General features: G+C 35.6%; 2 protein-coding genes across 2 annotated transcripts; one reads left to right on the forward strand and one right to left on the reverse strand.

Annotated features, from left to right (window-relative positions):
- The first annotated feature begins 7,549 nt into the window (after positions 1 to 7,549).
- LOC105976947 (agamous-like MADS-box protein AGL62) lies at positions 7,550 to 8,107 on the forward strand. Its single transcript, XM_013002219.2, has one exon. It carries the CDS (start codon positions 7,550 to 7,552, stop codon positions 8,105 to 8,107), a length of 558 nt encoding a protein of 185 aa, XP_012857673.2.
- Positions 8,108 to 11,635: 3,528 nt separating this feature from the next.
- On the reverse strand, positions 11,636 to 13,007 carry LOC105949048 (uncharacterized). The gene is made up of 2 exons (XM_012972316.2): positions 12,536 to 13,007; positions 11,636 to 12,042 (listed from the first exon to the last, which is right to left on the reverse strand). Exons 1-2 carry the CDS (start codon positions 12,902 to 12,904, stop codon positions 11,743 to 11,745), a joined length of 669 nt encoding a protein of 222 aa, XP_012827770.2. The 5' UTR covers positions 12,905 to 13,007; the 3' UTR covers positions 11,636 to 11,742.
- Positions 13,008 to 18,122: the final 5,115 nt, after the last annotated feature.

Genomic DNA, 18,122 nt, shown 5'->3' on the forward strand with positions numbered 1-18,122 from the left:
GAAATTTTAGGATTACATCAAACAGTTTTAGCATATTCAAATTGCATAATCCTCATTTCATATGAATAATAGTATTATTTCCTAAACTCTCTATAGGAGAAATATATTTGGAGAAAAGAGGGAATTATATCTCTTACGTATATTAATCATATATATATAGTTACATGTAGGTAACCCTAACCTACTATACAAGGAAACCTAATATACAAGGTAACCTAATAAATAAGAATAATAATAGGAATAATATATATAATATAGATAGATACGTAGATACGCTAATACACCCCCGCAGTCGAAACGGGAAAGGAGAGGACGTGGAGACTGGAGACAAACTGTTGGAACAGTTGAGTAGGGAGTCCTTTCGTGAAGATATCGGCAAACTGGTAGGCGGATGGGACGTGAAGGACTCGAACGTGTCCCAAAGCAACTTTGTCTCGGACAAAATGGATATCGATCTCCACATGTTTCGTACGAGAGTGTTGAATAGGATTGCTCGATAGGTAGACGACACTGACGTTGTCACAGTAGACAATAGTGGCTTTCGAAAGCGGGCAGAGCAACTCAGAAAGTAGGTTGCGTAACCAAGTCGTTTCGGCGACGGCATTTGCGACAGCTCGGTATTCGGCCTCCGCACTCGACCGAGAGGTAGTGACCTGTCGTTTGGAGGACCAAGAGATGAGGTTATTGCCTAGGAAAACACAATAGCCCGATGTCGAACGACGAGTGTCAGGGCAGCCACCCCAATCGGCGTCGGAGTAAGCGATAAGGGAGAGGTCCGGATTGGGGGAGAGCTGAAGGCCGTGATCGAGAGTCCCACGAATGTAGCGAAGGATACGCTTGAGAGCAGCCATATGAGGTTCCCTCGGATCATGCATGAATAGACATATTTGTTGCACAGCATAGCAGATGTCAGGACGAGTAAACGTGAGGTATTGCAGTGCACCGGCAAGGCTGCGATAAAGAGTAGGGTCAGCAACGGGGGGTCCAGTGGTCGAAGACAACTTGCTCTTTGTGTCAGCCGGCGTAAGACAAGGGTTGCAGGAAGCCATGTGTGCACGCTCTAGGATCTCGTCGGCGTACTTGCGTTGAGAGAGAAATAGCCCATTCGACGAGCGAGTGACTGAGATGCCGAGAAAGTAGTGAAGATCGCCAAGATCCTTCATTGCGAACTCTTGATTAAGGGCAGCGATGATAGAGCGGAGCAATTCTGGTGTGGAGGCCGTAAGTACAATGTCATCGACATACAACAGAAGGTAGGCGCATGAACTGTTGCGACAGTCGCGTGAACTGTTGCGACAGTACACAAAGAGTGAAGTGTCGGACTTGCATTCTCTGAACCCCATGGTAATAATGTGAGATGCAAAACGCTTGTACCAAGCACGTGGCGCCTGCTTGAGGCCGTAGAGTGCTTTGTTGAGACGACACACGTGAGTGGGGCGAGATGGATCGACGAATCCGGGAGGTTGCTCGCAGTAGACAGTTTCAGAGAGATTGCCATGTAAGAAGGCATTTTTCACGTCAAGCTGGTGGATTGGCCATGATCGCGAGAGAGCAATACTGAGGACTGTTCGAACAGTGGCTGGTTTGACAACTGGGCTGAATGTCTCGTCAAAGTCGATGCCAGCCTGCTGGTGAAACCCACGAACAACCCACCGTGCTTTGTATCGCTCAAGGGAGCCATCAGACTTGAGTTTCTGTTTGTATATCCACTTACCAGAAATAACATTAGTAGACGGGGGGCGGGGCACAACATTCCAAGTATTGTTTTTAATTAAAACAGTATATTCCTCAATCATGGCGTTTCGCCAATTTTGGTCAAGAAGAGCTTGGCGATAGTTGGTGGGAATGGGAGAGGTAGAGGATGCAACGAGAGAGAAGGGGACTTTGGGTTTGTGGATGCCCACTTTACTGCGAGTCACCATAGGATGAGCAAGGGGAGGTGGGGGAGGTGGGGGAGTAGGAGAAGGGGTTGTGAGCTGGTTGTGGTCGACAGGTGGTGCTGCAGGAGAAATAGGTGTTGGCTGTGTTATGGGACTGTTGGACGGACTGTTGGAACAGGATGGTTCACTATTGGAACAGTTGGAGGAACTGTTGCAACAGTTAGACGAAGTCTGAGGGAGGAGGAACAAGGATGGTGTGTTTTCGTCCAAGGCAGAAGGGGGAAGTGTGTTTTTGGGGGGAGTGGACTCAGCAAAAGGAAAGTTAGTTTCGTCGAAGATAACATGACGAGAAATTATGATTCGGCCAGTGGACCTATCAAGGCAACGATAGCCTTTGTGAGAGGAAGGGTGACCGAGATAGACACAAGGAGTAGAACGGGGGGCGAGTTTATGTGGTGTGGTGGCGGTGAGGTTGGGATAACAGAGACAGCCGAATACTCGAAGATGAGAGTATGTAGGTTTGATGAGGTAAAGGGCTTCGTGAGGAGTCCGGTTTTGTGTGGTTTTGGTAGGTAAGATATTGAGTAGGTGTGTGGCCATATGAAGGGCTTCGACCCAATAAGTAGGAGGAAGATGGGCTTGAAAGATGAGGGATCGAATCATGTTAGTTATAGTGCGGATCATCCGTTCTGCGTGTCCGTTTTGAGGGGAGGTGTGGGGACACGAAAAACGATTTAGGATGCCGTGTTTAGTGAAGTAGTTTTGAAAATCCGCATTTTTGAATTCACGACCATTATCACTTTGTAAGGCTTTCAGGGGATGTTGGAATTGAGTTTTGAGAAGTGTATGAAAATTGACAAAGGTTGTAAAAACATCAGATTTATTTCGAAGGGGAAAAGTCCATAAATAATGGGTAAAATCATCAACTAACACAAGATAATATTTGAAACCCGTAAAACTAGAAACAGGAGAAGTCCATAAATCAGCATGAATAATTTGAAATGGAGCAACAGTAGTAGATTTTTGAGAAAAAAATGGTAGACGAAAATGCTTGCCTAATTGACAGGCAAACACGTCATGTCTCGTTTAGGTGAAAAGGATTGAGAGGGGCGGTGGAGGGAGAAGAAGATGAAGATTCGCCGGCCATGGAGAAGAAGGGGTAGGGCACGGCTATGCAGAAAAAGAGAAAAAAAAACGGCTAGGTTAACCTAGTGTCTGATACCATATAGGAGAAATATATTTGGAGAAAAGAGGGAATTATATCTCTTACGTATATTAATCATATATATATAGTTACATGTAGGAAACCCTAACCTACTACACAAGGAAACCTAATATACAAGGTAACCTAATAAATAAGAATAATAATAGGAATAATATATATAATATAGATAGATACGTAGATACGCTAATACTCTCAATGCTCCAGATTCCAATGCTCGACTCAAACATCTTAGAATAAAGTATTTTAGCATTCGTAGTATTAACATTAGTATTAGTATTAATATTATTCGCTTCTCTCTCCCCGGAAAAATTGAGGCGCCGCGTATAGTGTAAGATTGCGTAAAAGCTTTTGCAATGGTCATGTTCGTCGTATTGTGGTAAATATCTATTCCGTTTTAAAAATTGGTAAATGATTCAATTCACATTTGGAGGATTTCTCATCACCGTTGGATGACCTAATAATTTTTAATGTTCAATCAGAGTAAATAATTTGATCATTTTATTAAGTTTTTCTCATTCAATTTAGCGTCAGATGGTGTTTTTTTTTACCGTGTGACTGTGTGCATCTTGTTAAATTGTTTGTTTGAAATTCAATAACTATATGATAAATTTTGTATTGATTTCAATTCATGGATTTGGTGGATCACTAAGTAAAATCTTCATCCATTTTCATATTGGAGTAGTAAGCTAATTTTGTAGAATATAAGAACACAAGGATATTCTACCAGAAGTGTTGCTAAAGAGTTACTATTGAAATGATCCATACACTTACTTTTTTCCTTTCGTGTGATATAATTTGGTTATTTAATTTGATGTAATAACATTGGTGTGCTCTCAGAGATCAAGAACACTTCGTTTCATATAGCTTATGTGAATGGCAAAATGCAGAAATTGAGGCTTTTTGTGCCTTTATTTAATTTTTTTTTCTTTCCGAAAACTCAAGAACGCAAGGTTAATCAAGCTTCAAGTACAACCACAACCATAGAAATAGGATAATACTTTTAAACGCCGATGTGTTTTTGTTATTAGGTTCCTGAAGTGCTTGCAACAAGTGAAGACATAATTATTTACAATCAAGATCAAGTTGGAGGCAGTGTGACGAATCTCTTTTCGATATCTGTCTTCCTGACAAAAAAATTGTGATTGTAAATTTGAAAGTGTTATCTTATCTTTTTCAGTCGGAGCAGCACGCTCTGAGCAATTCCCATGTTAAATGAATCTTATTGAAACAAGTTGTAGACTTTAAGAAACTCTAGTTACTTATTTATTAATTTTTTTGTAATGACTTATGTGATGGTGTGTAAGGAAAATAGTATTGTGGAGGATTCAACATGTTACGTCATTTGCTGCTGGTTTTAACAAATTTTACCTTGTCGTGTTGGTTAAGAAATACACCGAGAAAACTAAAAGGGTTACTAGTTTCTTCCTTTTTCTGTTGGGATTTTGTTCAGTATAATTTCAAAACAGCAAAAACTCAACCGATCTTCCTTAAAAGAAAATCAAACAAAAGAATCCCGCAAAATTAAAGAATGGCACGAGAAGGATGAGTTGTGAAGAAGTGCTAAGAATGGGTATGGCTTCTTGAAGAAGTGTTGTCGAATAGTTGCATACGAGTGTATTCCGTAATTTTTTTATTTATTCTGATAGCATTGCAAGATTTTAAAACGTAAGCTAACTAAATATATATTTTGCATTTTCACAGATCGAGAAATTCCACCCCACCAGCTCGTGTTGGTGTTTCCATATTTTATTTAAAAATGTTACAGACGTCTGAGCTACAATAAGAGAATATAAAAATATCGAGATACACAAATCCCCGACAACCATTTTTGACATGTTGCCTTAATTTTCAATTCCCTGTTGCAAACCATACAATACAATTTTGAGGTGTACTTTGAAGTAATCCTTTTTGGCATATGTCTTCTCCAACTGCAGTTCAAACTTGCACGAGTAAGTATGTCAAATTATGAACACAGCTCAACAAATCAGCCCACAATCATGGAAGTAACGTTTATACACGTCTGTTTTCATAAAAAAAATACTAGCAAAACCCATTTTCTCTCTACTAAACTGTCAAATGCTAGGTGTTATAACATCCCATGAACACACCATGTAGTCATGTCAACTTTTTAAGATTAACGAATAATGTACAACACACGAATACAACAAATTCCGGTGTTTAAACCTGGACAGCAGATATGATATTTATCTCCCAATGTATAAACTTCAATTCAATAGTGCTCTCCCTTAAAAAACGAACAGATCTAAACACAGAATTATAACATAGAATCTAGTTAACATATTAATGTGAAATCCTAACAACTAGAAGTGCTGAAAACACATAAAAAATAGAAGGATCTTTAGTCTTGTTTCAATATAAAACACCGCCAAGCTTCACCAAGAGGGCCAGGCATGCCAAAATTTAATCAATAGGAAAATATAGTATGCCTAACTAATGTTCAAATCAAAATTTCATGGAATCTCTTAAATAAAAATGACAGACTACCCGAATATATAGTAAAAACAATGTCAAAATTTTATGGGAAAAGAAAAAACCCACCAATAAAAAGGATAGGAAATAATTGATTGTTCATACATTTCAAACAAAAATATGCAGATTACAAGAATAACATCAACCATCTCAATAATAATAAGAAATTGCAAACTACATGAACAGAGAGGCATGTTAAAAAAGGGCAGTTTCAGTTATTTAATATTATGCCGAAAACTACTTCAAACGATATAATTATTAAATACTATGAAACCGAAAAAAAAGAACTGTACCTTCATGAAACATAGTCTAAACTAGGGTCAAAGTAAAATTCGGGTAACTACCAACAATCACATTGCAATTGATGGTTAATTGTTGTTTGAAAGACATAATAATATAATATGCCTCTTGCATTCGAATTTTAGCAATTGAATTGTTCCTAAAAAATCTGACGAGATTCTTGACAACTGTATGGAGAATTAGAAATAAAAGCATATAAACTCTAATTTCTTGAATTCGCACATGTTCAGAGAGTTTATGGATTTATGTTAATGTTTCAATTTTTGTTTCCTCTCGTATATTTTCCATTGAATTCATGAATAAATGAAATATTTAGATTATTAATTTGAATATTTACTCAAAAAAAAAAAGATTATTAATTTGAATATAAGGTTAAGAAGGTAAATTATGTGAAGTACGATGGGGTATGATGCGAGTACGAATGTGTTTTCATAGGTACGTACATTATTTGATGGGGTCTTGGTGTCATACTGCATCTGTACATCAGATCAACGAACAAGATTTTTTATGAAATAATTTATACGGCTAAGATCAGTTTTTTTATGGTCCGAGAAGTACAACCCTGTCGGAACCTAGACAAACCCTTATTAGTATTAGTATTAGTATTAGAATTTGGATTAGGATTTATGTTTGCATTAGCTTTGTGATTAGGATTAACATGAGCATTTAAGAGTATTAGCATTAATGTTAGTATTAGGATTAAGATTAGAATAAGAAAATATAAGAAAACTTATATGTAATAAAATAAAGTATTATAATTATTTTTTTTGAATAAAGTTATAAATATAATGCTGTAGAAATAAATGAAAAAATAATTATTTTTTTTATAAAATATACTATACTAGTAGGTATGGTACGATACTATATTATTATGGTATTGATAATGCAATAACATTACCTTAGGTTACCAACCATTTGCGTTACAGTACCAATATCGTACTGTGTGAAATGGTGAACGTTACTTTGGTATATTTTCAATAATCTTCAGTTGAAATACCGTAGTACTCGGCAATTGATATTTTTTTTTCCATCCACACATCCGTTGAGTAATCTTTCCTCAACTCTATTGTTTTATATTTTGGTTCGTTTTAATTTTATTATATTATTAAATGCTAAATCTGATTATTTATACTTGCTGAATTAGTTATACACTTATTCTCAAAACCTTATTCAAATTACGATACTTTTAAATCTTAAGAAAATTAGAATATAATATGTATTTTGTATTCCAATACTTAGACGATTGGGAGAATAAATGTTGTCAACGAGAATCATTTAATTTGAATTAAGTTATAGTAAAAAATTAAAAACATGCGACTTTGAATCTTAATTCATTAAAAACATTGGATTATATATATACACATGCATTTGAATTTCTTATAATCTTTGACCATGAGTAGTATCTAATTTCTCATTTTAAAAAAACCCAAGTTTAATTTTCACTTCATAAAATATTAAAATCTACTAAGACAAATAGTGAATCCAACTGTCTTTAATTTCTACCAAAAGAAAATAATAATTAATTAATTTCTTTAATTTGCATGAGACGATTCCGAAAATATTTGACCGTACGTAATCTCAATTCTCATGCACACTATAAATTCTTAGTTTCAAACCCTAAAAAAAACATCAAGAAAGTTTAATTTCTTCAACAATGGAGAGAAAAAGAACAAAGGGCCGTCAAAAGATCGCGATAGCAAGAATCAAGAAAGATAGCGACTGCTTCGCCACCTTCTCGAAGCGGCGGCTCGGCCTGTTCAGAAAAGCCAGCGACGTGTCCGCGCAATGCAATGCTGATGTGGCAGTGGTGGTGTACTCTCCGACAGGTAAGCCGTTCTCTTTCTTCCACCCGACTATGGAGTCCGTTGTCAGCAGGATCGAAAACCCTAATCCAAAGACGAGCGATTCGTTTCGTCTCTTCGAGGCGTACACGAGAACTAGGGTTATGCAGCTGAACCAGATGATTGAGAAGCTCGATGGGGAATTGCAGGCTGAAGTGGAGAGAGAGAAGAAATTGGAAGATGAGACGAAGAAGAAGAAGAATCGAACGGTGTCGTTTTGGGAGGAAGAAGAAGCGGTTGGGAAGTTTGATGAAGAGCAGGTGAAAAACGTGACGAATTTGCTCGAAAATATCAAGGCTCGGTTGAGAGTTCGTGAGGACAAATTGAAACGAGGAGCTTCGTCTTCGTCTTCGCCTTTTTTGCTACATTGATCATATATATAAAAAACCTAAGTGGTTTTATTAAAAAATATAATCATTAAAATTAAGCTATAAATTACCTTCAAATTGCATCAAAATTGTTGGTTGATATTAAACAAGCCCGATTTTTTTTTTTTTAAATATCAATATAGTAGTTAATTAATCAATGAGACAATTTAAGAACACTAACAATTAGCATAAAAATTGAAAAAAAAAATAGAAGAATAAGAAAGAAAATAAAAACTACATTTAAATAAATTTGGATTTAATTTTACACACTTTTATATAATAAGGAGAGTTAAATGCCTAAACCTACCTGGCCGGCTATTTACACGGCGTCGATTTCAATAGTAAATCTGATTAAATAATCACTCACTAACTAAGCACACGTACACATGGACGTATTTGATTGTCTGTAGATCTACGATTGTTTGTGGATATGAAAGTACACTCAATTTTGGGATAAAAGATCGGCTAATATTCAGTAGATAGATGAGCTTCGATCATGTCATGCATTATCGCACCTGGAAAATAAATTAAAATAAAAAATTAAACGCGTAAATTAATATTGTAGCAAGTAATTAGAGTAAACTTGCGAGAGACTAAATTTGACATTGAATTGATTATAACCGGTCGTCGCAAGTGTCGATTTTAATCCACGTTATGTCTATGAAAATTAATCAACAAAGTGTTGAAGCACGTATAAGTTTCGATAATGACTACCCTTGGAATATAAAGCTAGGTATATCGAATTAATCATAAGAAGCAAAGTCTCGATAAATGGAGTTTAATTAATTATTAGAAGCTCGACCGGTATTTTCTCCTTTCGATATACTATTGTAGTCCAACGGGTAATCTAATAAATCAAAATAAATTTCGACCAATAGAATTAGGAAAAGAGAGGATGTCCAAATTCTCCATATAATTAAGGAGATGAATTTTGGTCCATTTATTATATCTGGATTTGCATTTGGATTGAAGCATTTGAAATAAATATATTTAAAATAAGTTCACGTGAGAAATAATTTGAAATCCATCACAATTGTTAAAAAAATTAAATAAAAAACAGCCCTTATTGCTATTTCGAAACTGTTGGGTAAAAGTTTTAATATTTAGAACTTAGAATAAAAGTTAATTATGAAAGCAATTGATAGAGGAATTTATGAATGGGCAAATCAAATCAATAAAGTATTAATAATAGTGGACCCCGTGAATAGGAAATTGAACTCCTTTTAGGGTGTCATGTAGCTGGAATTATTTACTCTGTAACGTTAATTTCTACCTCCCCCAAGAATTATATTAATTGCACTATTGATGATTCACATTCTTTTAATTATATTTTCTAGGGCAAATTGAATATATAATGCAATTTTATTTATTGTCAATTTAATTTCACGCAAGGAGAGGAATTTAAGACATTTTGCAGATGATAGTAAATACTAAATACACACAACAAGAATGCGGTAAAATATGCAATATATTCCCTCCGTTCCTAAATAAGTGTCTATTTTCACTTTTCACAAAGATTAAGAAACTCAATAAATATATCTCGGTTTTAGAAAAAATCATATAGAAATGACTGAAACAACCTTTATTATTTAATGATTTATAAGAAAAAAATAATGATTAGACTTTCATTAACAAGGTTAAAACAGTAAAAATGCATTTAATGCAGTATTGAAAATCTAAAGTGACAGATAATATGGAACAAAAATATTTTTAAAAGAGACACTTATTATGGAACAGAGGAAGTAGTAAGTATCACAACATACTGCAATAGCATGTTGTTATATTTATGTTGTTAAAAGTCATTTTTCTTGCAGTACATTTTTCGGTACACAATCTTAATTACTGTATAGAAAACACTTTGCATTCATTCACTGATGTTTTCTTCTGCACAATTTCTCGTGCCCATAAATATTTTATCTGTGAATCAGTTTCTACGGATTGCACATTATTACTTGTAAATTTAATTTGTTCGCCACGTGTCACTTTTAACATGGATTATTTACTAATATATGGACACCTACTTTAAGATACAAAATGAAAAAAAGGGGAATGAACTGAAAATAAGATCATAAAGGAGGGAGATAGGTTATTTATATGCTACGCCACGTAAATAATGTTGAAATCGGATGAATGTTTATCGTTGATCTGTATATACTAATATGGACTTGTGTATCCATGATTGATAAATATCTGCCCGGTAAATTTCATTCAGTGTAGCATAATATATCTATACTCGTAAATAAGGTAAAACTGTACGACAATACTATTTTTGTGTATTATAATAGGGGTAGGGGCAGGCCCCCCCAAGATCTTGTGAGGGTGGGGGACAGTGCTCCTGTCCCTATTATATTTTGCCCATGGGTGAAATTCAATCCGGTCAAATATTGTGTGTTAAACACTCCCATCAATGATTTGAATTCAACTTACACTTGGTTGTTTATACTGAATTTCAACCGCAAATCTACATATAATAACATACACTTATGTGTTTATGTGCTTTAATGAGTGGTGATTTAAATCGGATCTACAGTTGAAATCCACTCAATGTAAATAAGGCTTATGAGGTCCTACATCTAGTGAAATACACCATGTGGTTTTAAATCGTATATTTACATAAATAATTACCCACGGCAAACACACACATGAATGTGTGTGTTATTATGTGTACGTTGATGGTTTAAGCTACATAATTTACATTAAATGTAAATTTTGCAAAATCGTATAAATAATCAGGTGTAACATCTACCTAATGGAGACGTAGAATTAACACTCCTCCCAAAATGGGAGCTAGGACAAATAGAGAAGGTTAATTAATTTGTGACATAGTATGTAATAATATAATATTGACAAATCTCAAAACAAAATAGTTTTTCCCTCTTTGGTTTCTTTGTCCTACATTGAAAGTCAAAGAGCGAGTTATCCCAAAACGATGATATCTTTTAACCTATGTCATGTCCAATCCAATTTGTCAAACACAAAATATAAACATCTAAATTAATAAATAAACAAATAAATAAAATCAGAGTAGTAGACACCAGTTTTGGTAAATGTTCCCACTACAAATCTTTTTTGTCTCCATATTAATATTTTATTTGGTGTCATTTTTTTCCCTGACTGACATCACCCTTCATCAGTTCTTGCCTTTTTATTATTATTATTATTAAATATAATTTTGCATGATGCGACGTGATGCATGCATGCATGCAAACTTGCATTGACTTGTCTCACACATACAATATATATATATAAAATATATATATCTGTGCATGCAATGTCAGGTTTTGGTTGATGGAAAAATGCAATAAAATAAAATATTCTGATATTGGGGAAATACACAGTGGTAGAAAGTGGGAACTACAAATTGGGAAAGTGAAAGATTTATATATAAAACTGTAGCAGCTAGAAGTAAAGATAAATAGTTGTACTCTCTGCTTAAACTATTGGACAATTCAGCACATTTTCGAAGCCTAATAATACAGACACGTACGTAACAGAAAAAACACCAGAAAAAACTAAGAGAGCTATAGCTATAGCTAGCTAGAGAGAGAAAGACTTTAGAGAGAGAGAGATTAGTGGATTTAATTATTTGATAAGGGCTGATATGTAATTATCCAAAGAAGTGGGGGGCGGGGGTGGCATTATTCATTAATAGAGGCAGTAGTGGTGGTGGTGGTGGTGGCGCGTGGGGGGGAGGAACTAAGGGGGAAGAGCTGTAGGGTTTGAAGGGGCTTGTCGTCCCTGAAGAAGCAGGGGTAATAGGTGGGACCCACTCCCGTAATCATCGCCGAATCATGGCCGTACGTTGGAATATCATTATTATTATTATCTCTCCACCTCCTCCAGCTGCAGCTCATCCATGAAGAAGGCGTCACCACCACTCCTCCGCCGCCGTGTGGGGCCTCCTCACTAATATTAATTGCAGTACCACCCTCTGCATGCTGTCATTATATACATACACACACACCCAACAGATCGATCAGAATAACTTACATTTACAGTAATAAAACTCAATATATTAGCACATTTTGTCGCTACGTTAGTAAAATAACCGACCCTGAAAATTACGTAAATCGTCCAACGTTAAAAAAAATCGATTTCTTTTTTCTTTCATAATTTCTTATATTTCATAAAAAAATAAATAAATCTAGATTGGAAGTGATGACAATATATATCCATAATAACGTAGTATTTTGTTATTGAAATTGTAACGTAACAATATTTTGCACATTATTTTACTATACACAGTTAAACATCTATAAATTAATACAATCGATTGAGACTAGCATAATTCTATTAATTTAGCGAAATATTAAATTATCGAACTAACAATTTAGTAGGTTTTTACCGAATCTGGACCAGAAGAAACTATTATTGTACCGGAATTATATTATGAAAAATGAAAAGAGAAACCCTAAATTAAAATAAAATTACCTGTGGAATAAGAAGATTCGGCGGATCAGAGCAGCCATGGGAGAGTAGTTGATGAAAGGGTGGAGGTTGAAGAAAACGGGTTTGCGGGTCAAGAAAACGGGTATGCGGGTCATGATGATGTTGGTGGTGGAGGAGAAGGTTGGCAAATTTCTTGCGGAGCTTCTGCCTTTCTCTGGCCTTGTGATTCTGGAACCAGTAGAAAACGTTTTTGCCCTGGACCTTGCCGTAGAACGAGAGGTGGCCGGCGATCCTCTGTATCTGAGCGGAGTTGGGTGTCTTCAGCCCTCTCCTGTACAGCTCATCCAGTATCATCACCTGCTCCGCCGTCGGGCACCACCTTCTCGATACTGTACTACTCGCCGGACACATTTTTTTTGTTTTTGTTTTTGTTTTGTACGTACGCGCTTTTGTTTTTCCGATGGGTGTACTACACGTGGTGGACTGGTGGTGGTGGTGGTGATCTTATTCTTTACTTTCCCCGGGTTTTAAATAGAGAATTAAGGTAGAGAGAGAGAGAGAGAGAGAGTGATCTAGAGAGAGAGAGATAAATTTGGCCACCAAACAAAAGTGTCATGCTGACGTCTTCTACTAGGTCAGGCCAGGCACTTATTTCAGCTTATTATTGTTCCTTCGCAAACACGTGCACCGGGGAGAGAGAGAGAGAGAGAGAGAGAGAGAGAGAGAGAGAGAGAGAGAGAGAGAGAGAGAGAGAGAGAGAGAGAGAGAGAGAGAGAGAGAGAGAGAGAGAGAGAGAGAGAGAGAGAGAGAATGATTTCATGATCATCATCCTAATTAGTTGCTTAATTCGTAGTATAGCACAACCTAATTAACTTGCAGAAAAACTAGTGACCACTTCACATCGTACATTTAACTAAATAAATTATATATATTCATTCCGCCTCAAAATATTTATCGTTTTAGAGTTCCAATAATAATGAAACATTAATTAGTTACGTTGATCGAGTTTTCTCAAATTAATTTGCATTTTATCAGTAACAAATAATTTATGGACCCGAAATGGTATTTTAGTCACTTTTAAGTTTTTTTATTTATTTACTTTTCATAATCAATGTTTTATTAAGTTTTTGTTTTCAAGAGGCAATTTTTTTAGCGACTTATACTATGCTATTACAACGGGTGAAATAGACAGGTAAGTTTTTACTATTCATATAACACACAAAAACACCCACACCCGCATTTGGTCTGTGGAGATCAATCAATGGTCAATATTCACTCAATGTAATTATCTTCACCAAATGTAGCATAAAAATGACCGATTTTAGCCGAAAGAATAAATAGTATCGGTAAAAAGAGGAATCGTTTGGTAAATAACTAAAATAATTAAATTTTACCAGATGTATGTCATTAAATATTGTCCTGAAAATTTACATTCCACCTCCATTATTATGCCCTCTAAATTCCAATCCAAATCTAATATTATATTATATATATATATATATTAGTTTCTAAAATTCTAAGTGAGAAGTTCAATCATAGCTAGGGGAAGGAGTAGGTACCTAAATAGCTAGGTTGGGTATCTCATTGTGTTGATAGACAAAGATTCACCCAGGCTATCAAAACACACTCATTGGACTAGTGAAGAATTAACTAACTCCGTTACAATGGATGCTGTATATATTGCTCTACAGTCTGCTTACTTTTTTTCTTTAATTTAGCATTAAATTATAGTTTATATGTATAGGATGGAAAAATTGGCTAAAAATCCCTCAAAAATAGTTTCTATATTTAATAATATGCCTGAATATCTTGAACTTGCTAAAAGTCATTTAGGGCAGCTTAGTTGGATTTAGACGAAAACAGACAGTTTAGTTAGAAACAAGATTGAAAATGGATAGATTTTTGAAAATTTTGAATTGAAATAGACGTCTTTGATAAAAATAACATTTTCCCAATGATGTTGTGAACTTGTGGTGCAATTTAGGCGGTCGAAGATCGAGGACTAGTAGGGAGGCAGAAGAGTGGAAAAAATGGTGTCTTTTGAGCGGATCGAAGGTGGTTTTGAGTTTTGACCGATGAGTTGGAAGATAGTAATTAAAGTATTTCCAATCTAAGAAGATCATTTTCTGTCCAACCTCTCCAACTAAGCTGCTCAATTAACTCTTAGTAAAATTGAGCATATATAATATTTTCGGCAAAAACTTGGAAAAAAAAACCCCCTCACTTTCGGCATTCAAAGGGTGGAGGAACATACACCTCCACAACTGGCTTCAGGGGCGGAACCACCTTATGACTTGGGGGGCTCCCGCCCCTGCAGAAAAAAATAATTTTGATCATCTTTTTTAATGCTTTTTTATTTTATATTATTAATTTTCTACTAATTTTGTCCTATAGTCCCTAAAAAAACCGGTTGTTTTTAATGGGTTAAGGGTAATTTTTTAAGTAAGAAACTTGTATCAAAATATTTATCAATCAACCAACTTTTGTGCAAAACTAAAAAATGGGATGTATAGTACAGAAAAAATGTGCAGATATTGCTAATATAATTAACTTTTCAATGACAGATTTTTTTTTATTTTAATATTAGTTCATCTATAAAAGGTTGTAATAAACATATTAGTATGAATATTATATGATTGGAGAACTAATTAATTAATTACATGCTTACATTATACAATACATATATATGATCAGTAATGGATATGGACCATATTGATCATAACCTTTTCTCACTGAGCATCTCATCGTATATATTTATTTATTTATTTATTTTCACATATATTTTAATCATTTTTTTTTCATATATATATTATTTCATCATTAATTAATTAGCACACTTCAGCATGCAAAAAATAAATTGAAATTACCTGCCCAACTAAAAAAATGTACTATCCTTATTTAATGGATTTGCCTTAGATCCTTTAAAACCGGCTCAATTATATATATGTACAATTAATACACACATATTAAGTGAGAGGCTTTTTCCACATTAATTAAATTTCTAGTAAATAATTTTGTGCCCGACAATTAATACTCTAAATATTAAATACTATTGGTCACACAACCTGCGCAAACACATGCAACTGCACTATTGTTTTATTTTATTTTATTTTATTTTATTTTGAATAAAAAAGGTAAAATAACGTTATTCGTGTTGAATCCGAATAATAAGTGAACATATAGAGGTGGTCTCTACCAAATTGTCCGAGAAAGAACGGATGATTACAGTTTTGATCCTCTAAGTTTGCACATTTTTCATTTTTGGTCCTCCATTTAGGGTCGTCAATAAAACACATTCTAATATTGTCAAATTTTAACACATTGTGTCCCTCTGTTTGTTTGAAACCTTAAACAAGCAATGCTCAGCAGTCGAATTAGGGCTGAATTTGGGATTTTTCACAGTAAAACTTTCTACCCCTAAAATTTTATTCAGTCATAATTTAACCGCAATTTCACAAATTAATCGATTTTGACCAATGACACTACATTTTACCCCATTTTTTACCAGCACTAATTTATTATTATTATGTTTTATTTTACCACAATTTTTCGACGTTAACTTTCTTTTTAATTGGGTTGAATTTTTTTCGATTGATTTTTTTGCCACCATTGACCGATGTTGAATATTGGGTTGATTTGCATTGAATTATTTTATTTTTATTTAAATTGTTGAGTAACGGGAAAAATATAATTTCAAAAAAAAAGCCAAAGCCACAACCGATTAGAAAAATAATATAAAAAAGTCAAAATAAAAGAAAAGAAAAAAAGTCAAACGCAATTGGTCAAAATTGGGGTTAACTTAGAGTTGAATAAAATCTTAGGGGTTTTTAGTATATTTGAAAGAATATAGGGGTCTTAGTATAATTTTCTCAACAAAAATTCTCAAGGCAGCCCTAATTCAACCGTTTATTGTTACTTCTTGACGGTCATATAGACGGAGAGGCTCAATGTGTTAAAGTGCACGTGACAACATTAGATTGTATTTTGTTGATAATGGTGAATGAGGACCAGAAATGAAAAACGTGCAAACTTGAAGGACCAAAACTGTAACTACTCCAACTTAAGCAACATAGAAAATTTTCGATTTTGGAGACAGGTTTGTCGGTCACGCGCTAGTGGGGTTCATAAATTAATGCGGGTTCATAAATTAATGCTAAAAAATAATGAGGAGTGACGCAAGTTGATGACGCAATATATATGTCCTTTTTTCTTTGTAATAATTAAAGAGTAACGACCTCATGCAAGATTATTGATGATTCCATTTGGTAGTTGACAAATTTTAATATGTTGGACAAAAACATTAACTGTACTGAAATAACAAATTAAATAAGAAAACATAAGTGCACGTTTATGAATATATATGTGGAGTAGATGCCAATTTAAAAGAAAAGATAAATGATTTTTTATGCCAATTTAACGGTAAAGTTTACAGTTTTTTCAGTCTTCAGTATATATATATATATATATATATATATTTTTTGATATACCTAAATGGGTCGGCCCAATGGGCCCTCAAATTTATCTAATAATTAGGCCCAATACACGAAACCCCAATCACATACAAGTGGGCCCATTACACGAAAGCCCAAGCTCCTTCAAAATAAGGCTTGGGCCCAACAAACTAAGCCCAACCCATTCAACGATATATAAATAAGTGTTTTACTCATTCGAAAAGGTACGTTCTCATTATTGATAATCAACCACGAGTTTATTCTCTCTACTATCTCTACGATCCGTACATCTGACTTGAGCGTCGGAGGGGTTTCCGCCGGATCAACCCCCGACTTAGTTCACGTGTGCTCATTTCGCAGGGACCTCAGGATCATCAAGTTATCAAGCTACTGATCCGCTTTGCTCTCCCAACTCATTTTCTATACCCCCTAGGTGAGCTATATACTAGCATCATCATTTTGGCGCCGTCTGTGGGAACGATGCAAACCAGATCACGTAGCCAGCAAGATCCTCCTGAGGCGTCAGCTCGGAGAGAAAATGGCACGGCTAATAACCTTCCCGTCCGTGGAGGATCTGGCATACCACCTCCTCCACGCGCCGCGGAGCCACTTCCTCCACGTGCTGCAGATCCACCTCGCGAGGTTCAGGTGATCCCCCCTCGGGACCCACCACTCGCCGATCCACCACTCCCCGCTCCTCGAACGGTTCAAATAACCGAGGACGCGCTCCAACGCATGATAGCAGAAGCCTCAACTCGCGCTGCCATGGAGGCTGTAACTCAATATATCGCCACGATGGGAGCAAACGCTCCCAATGCGATACCAGCGCCAACTCCACCTGTAGCGCCACCCGTGGCCCCACAGCCAATACCGAATCAAATAAGTGTCTCCTCCTCTACATCTGATCCACGATCCCGAGTGCAGTTATCTACCAACCACCGAGGAGCACAGCCCAGACAGCAGCGTCAGCGCTCACCCCCAAGGGGGAATGCGTCACCACAGAGAGTCCCTATCTTTAATGAGGGAGAAGGCGACGTAAACAGCAGAATGTCTCGCCAAAATCTTTTCCCCCAACCAAATAATCAAATGGGTGAAAGAATGCCTCTCCCAACAAGACGCAGTCCTTTCACCATAGACATTCTCAACGAGGTATTACCTCAAGGAGTGAAGATCTCGGG

Source organism: Erythranthe guttata, chromosome 4 (genome assembly GCF_056151865.1).
Source record: "Erythranthe guttata isolate IM_541 chromosome 4, IM_541, whole genome shotgun sequence".
Lineage (NCBI taxonomy): Eukaryota > Viridiplantae > Streptophyta > Magnoliopsida > Lamiales > Phrymaceae > Erythranthe > Erythranthe guttata.